The sequence below is a fragment of the Onychostruthus taczanowskii genome, unplaced genomic scaffold (genome assembly GCF_017590055.1).
Source record: "Onychostruthus taczanowskii isolate IOZ18803 unplaced genomic scaffold, ASM1759005v1 scaffold365, whole genome shotgun sequence".
NCBI lineage: Eukaryota > Metazoa > Chordata > Aves > Passeriformes > Passeridae > Onychostruthus > Onychostruthus taczanowskii.
Genome location: NW_024501071.1, coordinates 7970 through 25009, shown reverse-complemented (window position 1 = coordinate 25009; position 17040 = coordinate 7970). Strand labels below are relative to the sequence as shown.

Below are 17040 nucleotides of genomic sequence, written 5' to 3'. Positions count from 1 at the left end.
GGTGACCACGGGGTCATTGGGGTGACCACGGGGTCATTGGGGTGGGTGTGGGGTCACTGAGGTGACCACGGGGTCATTGAGGTGACCACGGGGTCATTGGGGTGACCACAGGGTCATTGAGGTGACCACAGGGTCATTGGGGTGGTTGTGGGGTCACTGAGGTGACCACGGGGTCATTGAGGTGACCACGGGGTCATTGGGGTGACCACGGGGTCATTGGGGTGGGTGTGGGGTCACTGAGGTGACCACGGGGTCATCAGTTTGTCCTTGGGGTCATTGGGGTGACCACGGGGTCATTGGGGTGACCACGGGGTTGTTGAGGTGACCATGGGGTCACTGGGGTGACCACGGGGTCATCAGTTCGTCCTTGGGGTCATTGTGGTGACCACGGGGTTATTGAGGTGACCACAGGGTTCATTGGGGTGACACGGGGTCATTGGGGTGACCACGGGGTCATTGAGGTGACCACGGGGTCATTGGGGTGACCGCAGGGTTACCAGTCCATCCCTGGGGTCACTGAGGTGACCAAGGGGTCATCAGTTTGTCCTTGGGGTCATTGGGGTGACCATGGGGTTGTTGAGGTGACCACAGGGTCATTGGTCCATCCCTGGGATCGCTGAGGTGGGTGTGGGGTCATTGAGGTGACCACAGGCTCATTGGGGTGGGTGTGGGGTCATTGTGGTGACCACGCGGTCATCAGTTCGTCCTTGGGGTCATTGAGGTGACCACGGGGTCATTGGGGTGACCACAGGGTCATTGGGGTGACCACAGGGTTACCAGTCCATCCCTGGGGTCACTGAGGTGGCTGTGGGGTCATTGAGGTGACCATGGGGTCATTGAGGTGACCACAGGGTCACCAACCCATCCCAGCTGTGCCCAGGTGCCCCCAGGCTGTACCCAGGTGTGCCCAGGTCCCCCCCCAGGTGTGCCCACAGCTACTTCAGGTGGGACAACGCACCCATAGGTGACCCTTAGATGTACTCAGGTGACCCTGGGCTGTACCCAGGTGTGCCCAGGTGCCCCCAGGTGACCCCCAGGTGACCCCCAGGTGTGCCCAGGTGTGCCCACAGCTATTTCAGGTGGGACAGCACACCCATAGGTGACCCTTAGATGTACTCAGGTGACCCTGGGCTGTACCCAGGTGTGCCCAGGTGCCCCCAGGTGACCCCCAGATGTGCCCAGGTGTGCCCAGGTGTGCCCACAGCTATTTCAGGTGGGACAACACACCCATAGGTGACCCTTAGATGTACTCAGGTGACCCTGGGCTGTACTCAGGTGTGCCCAGGTGACCCCCAGGTGACCCCCAGGTGTGCCCAGGTGCCCCCAGGTGACCCCCAGGTGTGCCCGCAGGTACTTCCGGAACCTGTGCTCGGACGACACGCCCATGGTGCGGCGCGCGGCCGCCTCCAAGCTGGGCGAGTTCGCCAAGGTGCTGGAGCTGGAGCACGTCAAGAGCGAGATCATCCCCATGTTCTCCAACCTGGCCTCCGACGAGCAGGTACGGCGCCCCTGGGCACACCTGGGGGGGGGGCTGGGGTGGTCTGGGGGGCACCTGGGCACACCTGAGGGGTCTGGGAGGCAGCTGGGGGTGGTCTGGGGGCACCTGGGCATACCTGGCGGCACCTGGACGTTACCTGTGCACACCTGTGCTCACCTGGGCAGGACTCGGTGTGGCTGCTGGCGGTGGAGGCCTGAATGGTTCTGGGGGGTCACCTGGGGGTCACTTTGGGGTCACCTGGGGGTTACCTGGGGATTACCTGTGGCTCATTTGGGGGTTACCTGAGGCTCACCTGTGCACACCTGAGGCTCATTTGCGCACACCTGTGCTCACCTGGACAGGACTCAATGCAGTTGGTGGCAGTGGAAGCATGAATGGTTCTGGGGGATTACCTGGGGGTCACCTGGGGGTCACTTTGGGGGTTACCTGTGGCTCCTGGGGGCATCTGGGAGCATCTGGGGCACACCTGGGCACACCTGGGTACATCAGGGGGCACCTGGGGGACACCTGGGCACACCTGGGGGCACCTGGGGCACACCTGGGCTTGGGTTCTGGGGAGGTTTGGGGGGTTTGGGGATTCTGGGGAATATTTGGGGACACACCTGGCGGGCACTTGGGCACACCTGGACACACCTGGACACACCTGGGGATGGGTTCTAGGAAGTCTTGGGGGGTTTGGGGCATTTTGGGAACTGGGGGACATTTGGAGCCACACCTGGGCACACCTGGAGCCACCTGGGCACACCTGGGGGCACATCTGGGCACACCTGGACGCACCTGGGCCGTGTCCCCGCAGCTGCAGCGCGCCGTGGGCCCCGAGATCACCAAGACCGACCTGGTGGGCGCCTTCCAGAGCCTCATGAAGGACTGCGAGGCCGAGGTGCGGGCGGCCGCCTCCCACAAGGTCAAAGGTCAGTGGCCACGCCCACCCGGCCCCGGGGTCACTCACCTGACCTTGGGGTCACTCACCTGTCCTTGGGGTCAACCACCTGTCCTTGGGGTCACCCACCTGGCCTTGGGGTCACTGACCTGTCCTCAGGGTCACTCACCTGTCCCCAGGGTTGCTCACCTGTCCCCGGGGTCACTCACCTGTCCTTGGGGTCACTCACCTGTCCCCGGGTCACTCACCTGTCCTTGGGGTCACTCACCTGTCCTTGGGGTCACTCACCTGTCCTTGGGGTCACCCACCCAACTTTGGTGTTTTTCAACCCAATTTTGACGTTCTTGAACCCAACTTTGAGATCTCCAACCCAATTTTGGTGTCCCCCAACCCAATTTTGATGTTCTTCAACCCAATTTTGGTGTTCTTTGACCCAAATTTGGTGTCCCCAACTCAACTTCGCTGTCCCCCATCCCAAATTTGGTGTCCCCAACCCAATTTCAGTGTTTTTCACCCCAACCTTGATGTCCCCAACCCAACTTTGGCGTTATTTGACCCATTTTGATGTCTCCAACCCAAATTTGACGTCCTTTAACCCAGTTTTGGTGTCCCCAACCCAATTCCAGTGTTTTTCACCCCAATTTTGAGGACCAAACCCAAATTTGGTGCCCCAACCCGATCTTGATGTTCTTCAACCCAAATTTGGTGTCCCTAACCCAATTTTGGCACAATTCAACCCAACCTTGGCGTCCCCAACCCAATTTTGGTGTCTCCAACCCAATTTTTCTGTTTTTCACCCCAGTTTTGATGCCCTAAACCCAACCTTGACGTTCTTCAACCCAATTTTGGTGTTTTCCACTCCAGTTTCAATATTTTCACCCCAATTTTGGTGTTTTCACCCCAATTTTGGTGGTTTTACCCCAATTTTGGTGTTTTCCACCCCAACTTTGATGCCCCAAACCCAATTTTGGAGTTTTACCCCAATTTTGGAGTTTCCACCCAAATTTTGGTGTTTTCCACCCCAATTTTGGAGTTTTCACCCCAATTTTGGTGTTTTCCACCCCAATTTCAATGTTTTCACCCCAATTTTGGAGATTTCACCCCAATTTTGGTGTTTTCCACCCCAACTTTGATGCCCCAAACCCAATTTTGGAGTTTTTCACCCCAATTCTGGTGTCCCCAGAGTTCTGCGAGAACCTGTCCCCCGACTGCCGCGAGGCCGTGATCATGGGCCAGATCCTGCCCTGCATCAAGGTGAGTGCATAGAAACACATAGAGATACATGGGCACACACCTGGGCACAGCTGCTGCCGCTGTTCCTGGCGCAGCTCAAGGACGAGGTGAGCGCACCTGGGCACACCTGGGGGCACCTGGGATACACCTGGGCACACCTGGGATACACCTGGGCACACCTGGGGGCACCTGGGATACACCTGAGATGCACCTGGGCACACCTGGGATATACCTGAGATGCACCTGGGCACACCTGGGGTCACACCTCGGCCCACCTAGGGTCACACCTAGGCACACCTGGAGTCACACCTGGGCACACCTGGGGCACACCTGGGACACACCTGGGCACACCTGGGATACACCTGGGCACACCTGGGACACACCTGGGCACACCTGGGATACACCTGGGACACACCTGGGGCACACCTGGGATACACCTGGGCACACCCTGGGGGGGGCGTGGCACTCTGGGGCCACCTTTGTCCCACCCAGGTGGCCTCAGCGCCACCCTGAGCCCCCGCCCCCGAGGCCAGGTGAGCTCACCTGCACCACCCGTGCCACCTGGGCAGGAGCTGGTGTCGGACGCCAACCAGCACGTGAAGTCGGCGCTGGCCTCGGTGATCATGGGGCTGTCCCCGATCCTGGGCAAGGACAACACGGTGGAGCACCTGCTGCCGCTGTTCCTGGCGCAGCTCAAGGACGAGGTGAGCGCACCTGGGCGCACCTGGGGGCACCTGGGCACACCTGGGAGTGCATAGAAACACATAGAGATAGATGGGCACACACCTGGGCACAGCTGGGGATACAGGGCATTCCCGGTGTCTCCCCCTGGTGGCGACTTTGTGAACTGCAGCTTCCTCCCAGTTCTTCCCAGCCCGTCCCAGTATAAACCAGTGACCCCAAATCCTCTCCCAGTCGCTCCCAGTCCATCCCAGTTCCCTCTTAGTCCCTCCCAGTTCCCCCTAATGCATTCCCAGTGTGTTTGCGGCTCCCTCTGGTGGCGACTTTGTGAACTGCAGCTTCCTCCCAGTAACTCCCAGTCCCTCCCAGTTCCCTCCCAGTCCTTCCCAGTTCTCTCCCAGTCCCTCCCAGTCATTCCCAGTCCCTCCCAGTCCCCTCATACACAGCTCTAGGCTCCTCCCAGGATAGACTGGGATGGACGGGAGGGGACTGGGAGGGACTGGGATGGACTGGGAGGGGACTGGGAGGGACTGGGAGAGGACTGGGATATACTGGGATGGACGGGAGGGGACTGGGATGGACTGGGAGGGGACTGGGATGGACTGGGATGGACTGGGATGGACGGGAGGGGACTGGGATGGACTGGGAGGGGACTGGGATGGACTGGGAGGGGACTGGGAGAGGACTGGGATGGACTGGGATGGACTGGGAGGGGACTGGGATGGACTGGGATGGACTGGGAGGGGACTGGGAGAGGACTGGGATGGACTGGGAGGGGACTGGGATGGACTGGGAGGGGACTGGGATATACTGGGAGGGAGTTAGAGACTTGTATGGGGCACTGGGATGAACTGGGATATACTGGGAGAAATTTGTTTCCAGTCATCCATATTGGTTTATACTGGTGCGTACTGGTTTGTGCTGGTTTAAACTGGTCTGTAGCGATGTAGGTTGGTTTATACTGGCCCATACTGGTTTGTACTAGTGTATACTGGTGCACACTGGTCCTTACTGTTTTGTACTGGTTTGTACTGGTTTATACTGGTCCATACTGGTCCTTACTGGTTTGTATTGGTCCTTCCTGGTTTGTATTGGTTTATACTGGTCTATACTGGTCCTTACTGGTTTGTATTGGGTTATACTGGTCCATACTGGCCCTTACTGGTTTGTACTAGTCCATACTGTTTTGTATTGTTCCTTCCTTGTTTGGATTGGTTTATACTGGTCTATACTGGTCCTTACTGGTTTGTACTAGTCCATACTGTTTTGTATTGGTCCTTACTGGTTTGTATTGGTTTATACTGGTCCATGCTGGTCCTTACTGGTTTGTACTAGTCCATACTGTTTTGTATTGGTCCTTACTGGTTTGTATTGGTTTATACTGGTCCATACTGGTCCTTACTGGTTTGTACTAGTCCATACTGTTTTGTATTGGTCCTTACTGGTTTGTACTGGTTTATACTGGTCCATGCTGGTCCTTACTGGTCCATACTGGTGTCTCCCCCTCGCAGGGCGTGGAGTTCTTCGATGAGAAGCTGAACTCGCTCTGCATGGCCTGGCTGGTGGATCACGGTACTGGGGGGGACTGGTTTATACTGGGAGGGACTGGGAGGGGACTGGGAGGGACTGGGAGGGACTGGGAGGGGACTGGGAGCTACTGGGAGGGTTACTGGGTGCTGAGGGTGGGTGGTATTGGTGTGTACTGGTCCATACTGGTTTATACTGGTCCGTACTGGTCTGTACTGGTCCATACCAGTTCAGACTGGTCCGTACTGGTTTGTACTGATCTATATCGGTTTATACCGCTTCGTACTGGTCCAGACTGGTTTATACTGATTATTACTGGTCCATACTGGTTTATACTGGTCCTTACTGGTCCATACCGGTTTATACTGGTCCATACTGATGTATATTGATTTATACTGCTCCATACTGGTCCGTGCTGGTTTACACTGGTCCATACTGGTCCATACCAGTGTGTACTGGTCCGTACTGGTTTATACTGGTCCTTACTGGTCCATACCGGTTTATACTGGTCCATACTGATGTATATTGATTTATACTGCTCCATACTGGTCCGTGCTGGTTTACACTGGTCCATACTGGTCCATACCAGTGTGTACTGGTCCGTACTGGTTTATACTGGTCCTTACTGGTCCATACCGGTTTATACTGGTCCATACTGATGTATATTGATTTATACTGCTCCATACTGGTCCGTGCTGGTTTACACTGGTCCATACTGGTCCATACCAGTGTGTACTGGTCCGTACTGGTTTATACTGGTCCTTACTGGTCCATACCGGTTTATACTGGTCCATACTGATGTATATTGATTTATACTGCTCCATACTGGTCCGTGCTGGTTTACACTGGTCCATACTGGTCCATACCAGTGTGTACTGGTCCGTACTGGTTTATACTGGTCCTTACTGGTCCATACCGGTTTATACTGGTCCATACTGATGTATATTGATTTATACTGCTCCATACTGGTCCGTGCTGGTTTACACTGGTCCATACTGGTCCATACCAGTGTGTACTGGTCCGTACTGGTTTATACTGGTCCTTACTGGTCCATACCGGTTTATACTGGTCCATACTGATGTATATTGATTTATACTGCTCCATACTGGTCCGTGCTGGTTTACACTGGTCCATACTGGTCCATACCAGTGTGTACTGGTCCGTACTGGTTTATACTGGTCCTTACTGGTCCATACCGGGACTGGGAGGGGACTGGGAGGGACTGGGAGAGGGTTGGGGGGGACTGGGAGAGGACTGGGATGGACTGGGATGGACTGGGATGGACTGGGAGAGGGCTGGGGGGGACTGGGATGGACTGGGATGAACTGGGATGGACTGGGATGAACTGGGATATACTGGGAGAAATTTGTGTCTAGTCATCCATATTGGTTTATACTGGTGCGTACTGGTTTGTGCTGGTTTAAACTGGTCTGTAGCGATGTAGGTTGGTTTATACTGGCCCATACTGGTTTGTACTAGTGTATACTGGTGCACACTGGTCTTTACTGTTTTGTACTGGTTTGTACTGGTTTATACTGGTCCATACTGGTCCTTACTGGTTTGTACTAGTCCATACTGGTTTGTATTGGTCCTTCCTGGTTTGTATTGGTTTATACTGGTCCATACTGGTCCTTACTGGTTTGTACTAGTCCATACTGTTTTGTATTGGTCCTTACTGGTTTGTATTGGTTTATACTGGTCCGTGCTGGTCCTTACTGGTCCATACTGGTGTCTCCCCCTCGCAGGGCGTGGAGTTCTTCGATGAGAAGCTGAACTCGCTCTGCATGGCCTGGCTGGTGGATCACGGTACTGGGGGGGACTGGTTTATACTGGGAGGGACTGGGAGGGGACTGGGAGGGACTGGGAGGGACTGGGAGGGGACTGGGAGCTACTGGGAGGGTTACTGGGTGCTGAGGGTGGGTGGTATTGGTGTGTACTGGTCCATACTGGTTTATACTGGTCCGTACTGGTCTGTACTGGTCCATACCAGTTCAGACTGGTCCGTACTGGTTTGTACTGATCTATATCGGTTTATACCGCTTCGTACTGGTCCAGACTGGTTTATACTGATTATTACTGGTCCATACTGGTTTATACTGGTCCTTACTGGTCCATACCGGTTTATACTGGTCCATACTGATTTATATTGATTTATACTGGTCCATACTGGTTCGTGCTGGTTTATACTGGTCCATACTGATGTATATTGATTTATACTGCTCCATACTGGTCCGTGCTGGTTTACACTGGTCCATACTGGTCCATACCAGTGTGTACTGGTCCGTACTGGTTTATACTGGTCCTTACTGGTCTGTACTGGTCCACACTGGTTTATACTAGTCTATACTGCTCCCTCCTGGTCCATACTGGTCCATACTGGTCCATACTGGTCCGTACTGGTCCTTACTGGTCCGTACTGGTCCTTACTGGTCCATACTGGTCCTTACTGGTCCTTATTGGTCTTTACTGGTCCTTACTGGTCCATACTGCTCCATACTGCTCCATACTGGTCGGCACTGGTCCATACCGGTCCATCCCGGTCCGTACTGGTTTTTACTGGTCCATACTGGTCCTTACTGGTCCGTACTGGTCCTTACTGGTCCGTACTGGTCCTTACTGGTCCATACTGGTCCTTACTGGTCCATATTGGTCCATACTGTTCCATACCAGTCTGTACTGGTCCGTACTGGTTTTTACTGGTCCTTATTGGTCTTTACTGGTCCATACTGGTCCTTACTGGTCCATACTGGTCCTTACTGGTCCATACTGCTCCTTACTGCTCCATACTGGTCCATACCGGTTTTTACTGGTCCATACTGGTCCTTACTGGTCCATACTGGTCCGTACTGGTCCTTACTGGTCTGTACTGGTCCTTACTGGTTTACACTGGTCCTTACTGGTTTACACTGGTCCATACTGGTCCTTACTGGTCCGTACTGGTTCCCCGCAGTGTACGCCATCCGCGAGGCCGCCACCAGTAACCTGCGCAAGCTGGTGGAGCGCTTCGGGCACACTCCATAGCAGGGCACCATCGTGCCCAAGGTGCTGGCCATGGCCGCCGACCCCAACTACCTGCACCGCATGACCACGCTCTTCTGCATCAACGTGGGTACCTGGGGGCACACCTGAGCACACCTGGGCACACCTGGGCGCAGGGCACCATCGTGCCCAAGGTGCTGGCCATGGCCGCCGACCCCAACTACCTGCACCGCATGACCACGCTCTTCTGCATCAATAGGGGGATAGAACCACACCTGGGCACACCTGGGTACACCCACAGCACACCTGGGATACACCTGAGGGGGATAGAACCACACCTGGGCACACCTGGGCACACCCACAGCACACCTGGGATACATCTGAGGGGGGTAGGAACACACCTGGGCGTACCTGGGGGCATCTGAGCACACCTGAGAGGGATGGGAACACACCTGGGCATGAGCGATGGATGTCCCCAGTCCCTGTCCATGTCTCACCTGTCTCACGGCACCTGAGAGGGATTGGAACACACCTGGGGGCACCTGGGGGCACCTGAGGGGGGTAGGAACACACCTGGGCACACCTGAGGGGGATAAAGCCACGCCTGGCTCCACCCACAGCACACCTGGGATTCATCTGAGGGGGGTAGGAACACACCTGGGCACACCTGAGGGGGATAAAGCCACGCCTGGCTCCACCCACAGCACACCTGGGATTCATCTGAGGGGGGTAGGAACACACCTGGGCACACCTGAGGGGGATAAAGCCACGCCTGGCTCCACCCACAGCACACCTGGGATTCATCTGAGGGGGGTAGGAACACACCTGGGCACACCTGAGGGGGATAAAGCCACGCCTGGCTCCACCCACAGCACACCTGGGATTCATCTGAGGGGGGTAGGAACACACCTGGGCACACCTGAGGGGGATAAAGCCACGCCTGGCTCCACCCACAGCACACCTGGGATTCATCTGAGGGGGGTAGGAACACACCTGGGCACACCTGAGGGGGATAAAGCCACGCCTGGCTCCACCCACAGCACACCTGGGATTCATCTGAGGGGGGTAGGAACACACCTGGGCACACCTGAGGGGGATAAAGCCACGCCTGGCTCCACCCACAGCACACCTGGGATTCATCTGAGGGGGGTAGGAACACACCTGGGCACACCTGAGGGGGATAAAGCCACGCCTGGCTCCACCCACAGCACACCTGGGATTCATCTGAGGGGGGTAGGAACACACCTGGGCACACCTGAGGGGGATAAAGCCACGCCTGGCTCCACCCACAGCACACCTGGGATTCATCTGAGGGGGGTAGGAACACACCTGGGCACACCTGAGGGGGATAAAGCCACGCCTGGCTCCACCCACAGCACACCTGGGATTCATCTGAGGGGGGTAGGAACACACCTGGGCACACCTGAGGGGGATAAAGCCACGCCTGGCTCCACCCACAGCACACCTGGGATTCATCTGAGGGGGGTAGGAACACACCTGGGCACACCTGAGGGGGATAAAGCCACGCCTGGCTCCACCCACAGCACACCTGGGATTCATCTGAGGGGGGTAGGAACACACCTGGGCACACCTGAGGGGGATAAAGCCACGCCTGGCTCCACCCACAGCACACCTGGGATTCATCTGAGGGGGGTAGGAACACACCTGGGCACACCTGAGGGGGATAAAGCCACGCCTGGCTCCACCCACAGCACACCTGGGATTCATCTGAGGGGGGTAGGAACACACCTGGGCACACCTGAGGGGGATAAAGCCACGCCTGGCTCCACCCACAGCACACCTGGGATTCATCTGAGGGGGGTAGGAACACACCTGGGCACACCTGAGGGGGATAAAGCCACGCCTGGCTCCACCCACAGCACACCTGGGATTCATCTGAGGGGGGTAGGAACACACCTGGGCACACCTGAGGGGGATAAAGCCACGCCTGGCTCCACCCACAGCACACCTGGGATTCATCTGAGGGGGGTAGGAACACACCTGGGCACACCTGAGGGGGATAAAGCCACGCCTGGCTCCACCCACAGCACACCTGGGATTCATCTGAGGGGGGTAGGAACACACCTGGGCACACCTGAGGGGGATAAAGCCACGCCTGGCTCCACCCACAGCACACCTGGGATTCATCTGAGGGGGGTAGGAACACACCTGGGCACACCTGAGGGGGATAAAGCCACGCCTGGCTCCACCCACAGCACACCTGGGATTCATCTGAGGGGGGTAGGAACACACCTGGGCACACCTGAGGGGGATAAAGCCACGCCTGGCTCCACCCACAGCACACCTGGGATTCATCTGAGGGGGGTAGGAACACACCTGGGCGTCCCTGGGGGCATCTGAGCACACCTGAGAGGGATGGGAACACACCTGGGCAGGAGCGATGGATGTCCCCAGTTCCTGTCCATGTCTCACCTGTCTCCCCTGTGTCTCACCTGTCCCACCTGTCCCTGGTCCCATCTCACCTGTCCCTGTCACACCTGTCCCATCTCTCCTGTCTCACCTGCACAGGTGTTGTCCGAGGTGTGTGGCCAGGAGGTGACCACCACGCAGATGCTGCCCACCGTGCTGCGCATGGCCGCCGACGCCGTGGCCAACGTTCGCTTCAACGTGGCCAAGTCCCTGCAGCGCATCGGGCCCATCCTGGACAGCGGGTATTGGTTCTTACTGGTTTATACTGGTTTATACTGGTTTGGACTGGGTTATACTGGTTTGGAGTGGTTTGGACTGGTTTTACTGGGTTATATTGGGTTATAATGGTTTATACTGGGTTATACTGGTGGGACTGCAGCGCATCGGGCCCATCCTGGACAGCGGGTACTGGTTCTTACTGGTTTATACTGGTTTGGACTGGGTTATACTGGTTTGGAGTGGTTTGGACTGGTTTTAGTGGGTTATATTGGGTTATAATGGTTTATAGTGGTTATACTGGGTTATACTGGTGGGACTGCAGCGCATCGGGCCCATCCTGGACAGCGGGTACTGGTTTATACTGGTTTATACTGGTTTATACTGGTTTGGACTGGGTTATACTGGTTTGGAGTGGTTTGGACTGGTTTTAGTGGGTTATCTTGGGTTATAATGGTTTATAGTGGTTATACTGGGTTATACTGGTGGGACTGCAGCGCATCGGGCCCATCCTGGACAGCGGGTACTGGTTTATACTGGTTTATACTGGTTTGGACTGGGTTATCTTCCGAAGTTTACCTTGTATCAACTCATTTTTTGTTTGCAGGTAACAATAAATGGCAATTTGGAGAAAAGGATTATCGATGTGATTAATAATCATAAAAACCAAAATGAGGACAAAGGATTGATTTCCAAAAGACTAAGTGCAAAGAAACTACAGGTACAGTTCAAGATCTTATTTTTCTTATTTTTCATTATTTATTTAGAGTAGTTTATCTTTTGTCATTTTTATCAAGTGTCATATTGCGCTTGTGTGTATTACACAATTGTATTGTGTGTGGTACAAGCCAATATGGCATGCTTTTCAGTAGTTGTATTGATGATTAGTCACTGAAATCAAGAAGCATGCTTATTAGGAAAGGCACATCTTTATGGATTCAGGAACTAAAATCAAGAGCTTTCAGACAACATAGAGGAATAATACTTAATCTGAACGGTTTAGGTTTCCTACATTTTTTACTCTATTACCTGGAAAATTGGAGGTATGTCTTTACTTAGCTAGAAAGCACATTGTGTAGAGAGAGGCAGGAATATAGATTTATTGATACCTATGCATGCATATTTAAAAAGGAAATAGAAATTCTGCAAAACAGAATTTTCTGCTAAATTTTTGGATACATTAATGCACAGTGTTTATTACCTTTTAATACTGGCTTTCTGATATGTGGGAAATAGAACTTTAAAAACCTATATTAGATTGCTAGATTAAATCCTAATCTTTTGGCTCTGTTATTTGTAGGATGTATACATGGCTTTACAAAGATTCTCTTTTAAGACTGAGCACATTGAAGAAGCAATGAAAAATACGCTTCTTTATGGGGGTGATCTCCACTCTGCGCTTGACTGGCTTTGTTTAAACCTTCCCAATGGTGAGTATGGTTACAGAAAATAGTTTTTGACAGAAGAGAAATAGGACCTACTAAGCAGTAGCATTACTGCTTCGTAATAGTATTAAATATAATGTTCCTCTGAGACTACTAGTTGCAACATGTTGCTCTCCTAGATGCGCAGTTGACTGGTTCTGTTGTATTCTAGTGCATGAAGTCTTGTGGTCTTCACATTCCTACACTTAGAGTTCTGTGGATGTCCAGTGAGCAAATAATACTATTTTATATAAATGCTAAAACCTAACTTTTATTTCAGTTTGTGTTCTTCTAGTTGGTTCCCAACACAGTTTTAAAGTATTTTCTTGTAATTATTATTGATATGTTCTGTGACATGTTTTTTCTTTTTTTATTTTGAAGACGCCTTGCCTGAAGGTTTTAGCCAGCAATTTGAAGAACAGCAGCAGAAACCTAGAGCAAAGTTTTGTTCTGCTGTGTCACAGTGTGGTATGCCACCTCACTTAGAAGATAACAAAAAGAAAGAAAATGGCCCTGGAACTAAGGTAATCTAAAAATCTAATTGGTAGTTACTTGGATCAGCGGATGCGGGGGGGAAGAGAAGCAAAACTTTCTAAAACACAGGTGTTGCATTGGTTTCCAGCACTGATGTGAAAAGCTTATGAAAATGTTATGTGATTAATAACTGACACCTGCATTTTAATTTTAGTGGAATGATAATTTAAAGGTGTTTTTCCTGTGGAGTCTAGAAGGTTCTTCATAGTTTATTTTTGTGGTAAAGCACAGGAAATCTCATGAGATTGAGATTAGGTATTAGGAAGAAATTGTTTTCTGTGGGGGTGATGAGATACTGGAATAGGTTGCCCTGAGAAGCTGCTGATGCCCCATTCCTGGCAGTGTTCAAGGCCAGGCTGGATAGGGCTCTGAGCAACCTGGCCTAGTAAAAGGTGTCCCAGCCTATAGCAGGGAGGTTGGAACTAGATGACCTCTAAGGTCCCTCCTAATGCAAGCCATTCTATGATTCTATAGCTTAATTTCTTAATTTTTATCCTATAATGGCTTTATTCTATTTATGTATATGTGGTACTCTCTATGACTTATGAGGGTTTAAGTGTGCCTGTATTGTCAGTGTTTTGATTTCTGTGGATATTTAATCTTAAACCAGAAAACAAAATCCCTGCAAATTATTTCATTCTTTATAGTAATTATAGTTATTCTAGTGTTAAGATCTATTTAGGTGTATAGTAGAATTTTCACTCTGGTTCGGAAAGCCTTTTTTTTTTTATTCTCTATGTACATATATAATGTATAAAACCTTAATAGTAGTTCCTAGGCACTGGCAGAAGAAAGCATTGCTTCCACATACGTTATCATTACTTTTAACTTATATTGCTCTTCTTAGGAAATGAATGTGAGGAAAGAGAAAGAATTGACTATGAAGGAATGGATTTTGCGATACGCTGAGCAACAGAGTGATGAAGAGAAGGACGAGCCTGTCAAAGAGACAGATGAAGAAAAATTTGACCCAGTAAGACAGAAAAATGCTTCATGGAAGTCTTTCTGAAAACTGATTTGTCTGGTACATCTGCATGTGGTGGATTTGTGTGTTACAAATTGGGGATTGAAAACCTTTCATGTTTACCAGTAATGTGTCAAGGTACTGAAGGAAAACCTGTTGGAGCTGCTTCTTTTCTAAGTTGTTTTTCCTTTCCCTTATTATTTGTACTGCGTTGAAAATGTTGAATGTAATATGTGGGAAAGAAAAATTTAAAATACATTTCCATCAGATTGAGTGAGTTACTATCAAATTCTGGGAGACTGTTAGTTAAATAAAAACTCATTGTTGCTCCATTGCATAAGCATGATATAAAGGGTAAAAAGCCACACTTTATTATGAAGATCATTGAAAGTGACAAGCATACCATATCCAACTTGTAATTAATAATTCTGTTTGAAATAGAATGAGAGGTATATGCATCTGTCTGCCAAGCTTTCAGAAGCAAAAGAGCAAGCAAGCATCTCCAAGCAAGACAAAGACAAGCAAGGCCAGAAGGCAGCGCAAGAAAAAATAAGAAGAATTCAACAAGGTAGAGCTATGCAAGTTACCTGTGTTTTATTTTCTGGCCTGCATGTTTGTTAGGCAATTAAATCTTGGAGTCAGGTTGAATTGAAGATAATTTCCTTGTCTTTTATGCCACTCTGTGACATGAAGGCTTTTCTGAATCTCTTCTTTCTTGGTCGAATTCTAAAAAGTCAGTAAAATGTCACTAGTTTTGGTTTTGAGTACTCGGTATGAATTAATATAGTTGTTTCTTAAGCAGTTGGTGGGTATAAATTATATTCTCTCTCTGACAGAAATGGCAGCACTTGAGGAACATCCAGTATTTAATCCAGCTATAAAGATTTCAAACCAACAGCAAAATGAAAAGAAAAAAACTCCCTCACCTCAACCTCAAGAAACCACTTTGAACTTGAGTTTGCTTGAAAAACCTGATGCAAAGGAAGACAAAGGTGCTGCAAAGGAAGACAAAGGTGTGTTGGGAGTAGTTCAGTTCAAGCTTGAATCATACCACAGATTTCCAGAATTAGTTCTTGTTTTGCTAGGTTTGCAGTGCTGAGTGAACAAACACTGGTGTGGGCTGTAGAGCATCGGGCCCATCCTGGACAGCGGGTACTGGTTATACTGGGTTATACTGGTTTGGACTGGGTTATACTGGTTTGGACTGGTGTGGAGTAGTTTATAGTGGTTATATTGGGTTATACTGGGTTATACTGGTTATACTGGGAGTACTGGTTATACTGGTGTGGGCTGTAGAGCATCGGGCCCATCCTGGACAGCGGGTACTGGTTATACTGGGTTATACTGGTTTGGACTGGGGTATACTGGTTTGGACTGGGGTATACTGGTTTGGACTGGGGTATACTGGTTTGGACTGGGGTATACTGGTTTGGACTGGGGTATACTGGTTTGGACTGGGGTATACTGGTTTGGACTGGGGTATACTGGTTTGGACTGGGGTATACTGGTTTGGACTGGGGTATACTGGTTTGGACTGGGGTATACTGGTTTGGACTGGGGTATACTGGTTTGGACTGGGGTATACTGGTTTGGACTGGGGTATACTGGTTTGGACTGGGGTATACTGGTTTGGACTGGGGTATACTGGTTTGGACTGGGGTATACTGGTTTGGACTGGGGTATACTGGTTTGGACTGGGAGCACTGGTTTGGAGTGGTTTATACTGGTTTGTACTGGTTTAGTTCCCACACCTGTCTGTCTCACTCATGTCCCCTGTCCATGTGTCAATGTCTCACCTGTCCTTACCTCACCTGTCTCACCTGTCCCTCATCTCTCTCATCTCACCTGTCCATCCCTCCCCTGTCCATCTCTCACCTGTTCCTCACCTGTCTTACCTATCCATATCTCACCTATCTCACCTGTATCTCATCTGTCTTACCTATCCATATCTCACCTGTGTCTCACCTGTCCCACCTGTCTCACATGTATCCCACCTGTCTCATCTGTCCCTCACCTGTATCTCACATGTATCTCATCTGTCCATCTCTCACCTGTATCTCACCTGTCCCACCTGTCCCTCACCTGTCTCACCTGTCCCACCTGTCCATCTCACCTGTCCCACCTGTCTCACCTGTCCCTCACCTGTCTCACCTGTCCCACCTGTCCCTGATCTCTCACCTGTCTCACCTGTATCTCACCTGTCCCACCTGTCCCTCCTCTCTCACCTGTCCCTCACCTGTCTCACCTGTCTCTCACCTGTCTCACCTGTCCCTCACCTGTCCCACCTGTCGCACCTGTCTCACCTGTCTCACCTGTCTCTCACCTGTCTCACCTGTCCCTCACCTGTCCCACCTGTCCCTCCTCTCTCACCTGTCTCTCACCTGTCCCACCTGTCCTACCTGTCCCTCACCTGTCCCTCACCTGTCTCACCTGTCTCACCTGTCTCTCACCTGTCTCACCTCTCTCACCTGTCCCTCACCTGTCCCACCTGTATCTCACCTGTCTCACCTGTCTCACCTGTCCCACCTGTCCCTCACCTGTCCGTCTCACCTGTCTCACCTGTCCATCTCCCCTGTCTCCCCTGTCCCCCCTGTCTCTCACCTGTCCCACCTGTCTCTCACCTGTCTCACCTGTCCCCCCTGTCTCTCACCTGTCTCACCTGTCCCACCTGTCC

The 17040-nt window shown here is 51.7% G+C and overlaps 2 protein-coding genes across 2 annotated transcripts in view; both read left to right on the top strand.

The window, feature by feature from the left end:
- The window catches only part of PPP2R1A (protein phosphatase 2 scaffold subunit Aalpha), a 21379-nt gene extending 9791 nt beyond the window's left edge, over positions 1-11588 (top strand). The window contains 10 exon segments of the mRNA XM_041411637.1: positions 1351-1498; positions 1663-1692; positions 2208-2409; positions 3562-3632; positions 4181-4321; positions 5804-5864; positions 6049-6101; positions 7565-7625; positions 8770-8924; positions 11328-11588. Of these exon segments, the coding sequence (XP_041267571.1) occupies positions 1351-1498; positions 1663-1692; positions 2208-2409; positions 3562-3632; positions 4181-4321; positions 5804-5864; positions 6049-6101; positions 7565-7625; positions 8770-8924; positions 11328-11573 (1168 nt within the window). The 3' untranslated portion in view covers positions 11574-11588.
- Positions 11589-12055: 467 nt separating this feature from the next.
- The window catches only part of SMG9 (SMG9 nonsense mediated mRNA decay factor), a gene marked incomplete at its 3' end in the record, with an annotated part of 8623 nt that continues 3638 nt past the window's right edge, over positions 12056-17040 (top strand). Inside the window, exons 1-6 of the mRNA XM_041411639.1 lie at positions 12056-12165; positions 12745-12874; positions 13250-13392; positions 14250-14375; positions 14808-14934; positions 15203-15390. Coding sequence (XP_041267573.1) covers positions 12754-12874; positions 13250-13392; positions 14250-14375; positions 14808-14934; positions 15203-15390 — 705 coding nt within the window. The remainder of the gene's footprint in view (positions 12166-12744; positions 12875-13249; positions 13393-14249; positions 14376-14807; positions 14935-15202; positions 15391-17040) is intronic.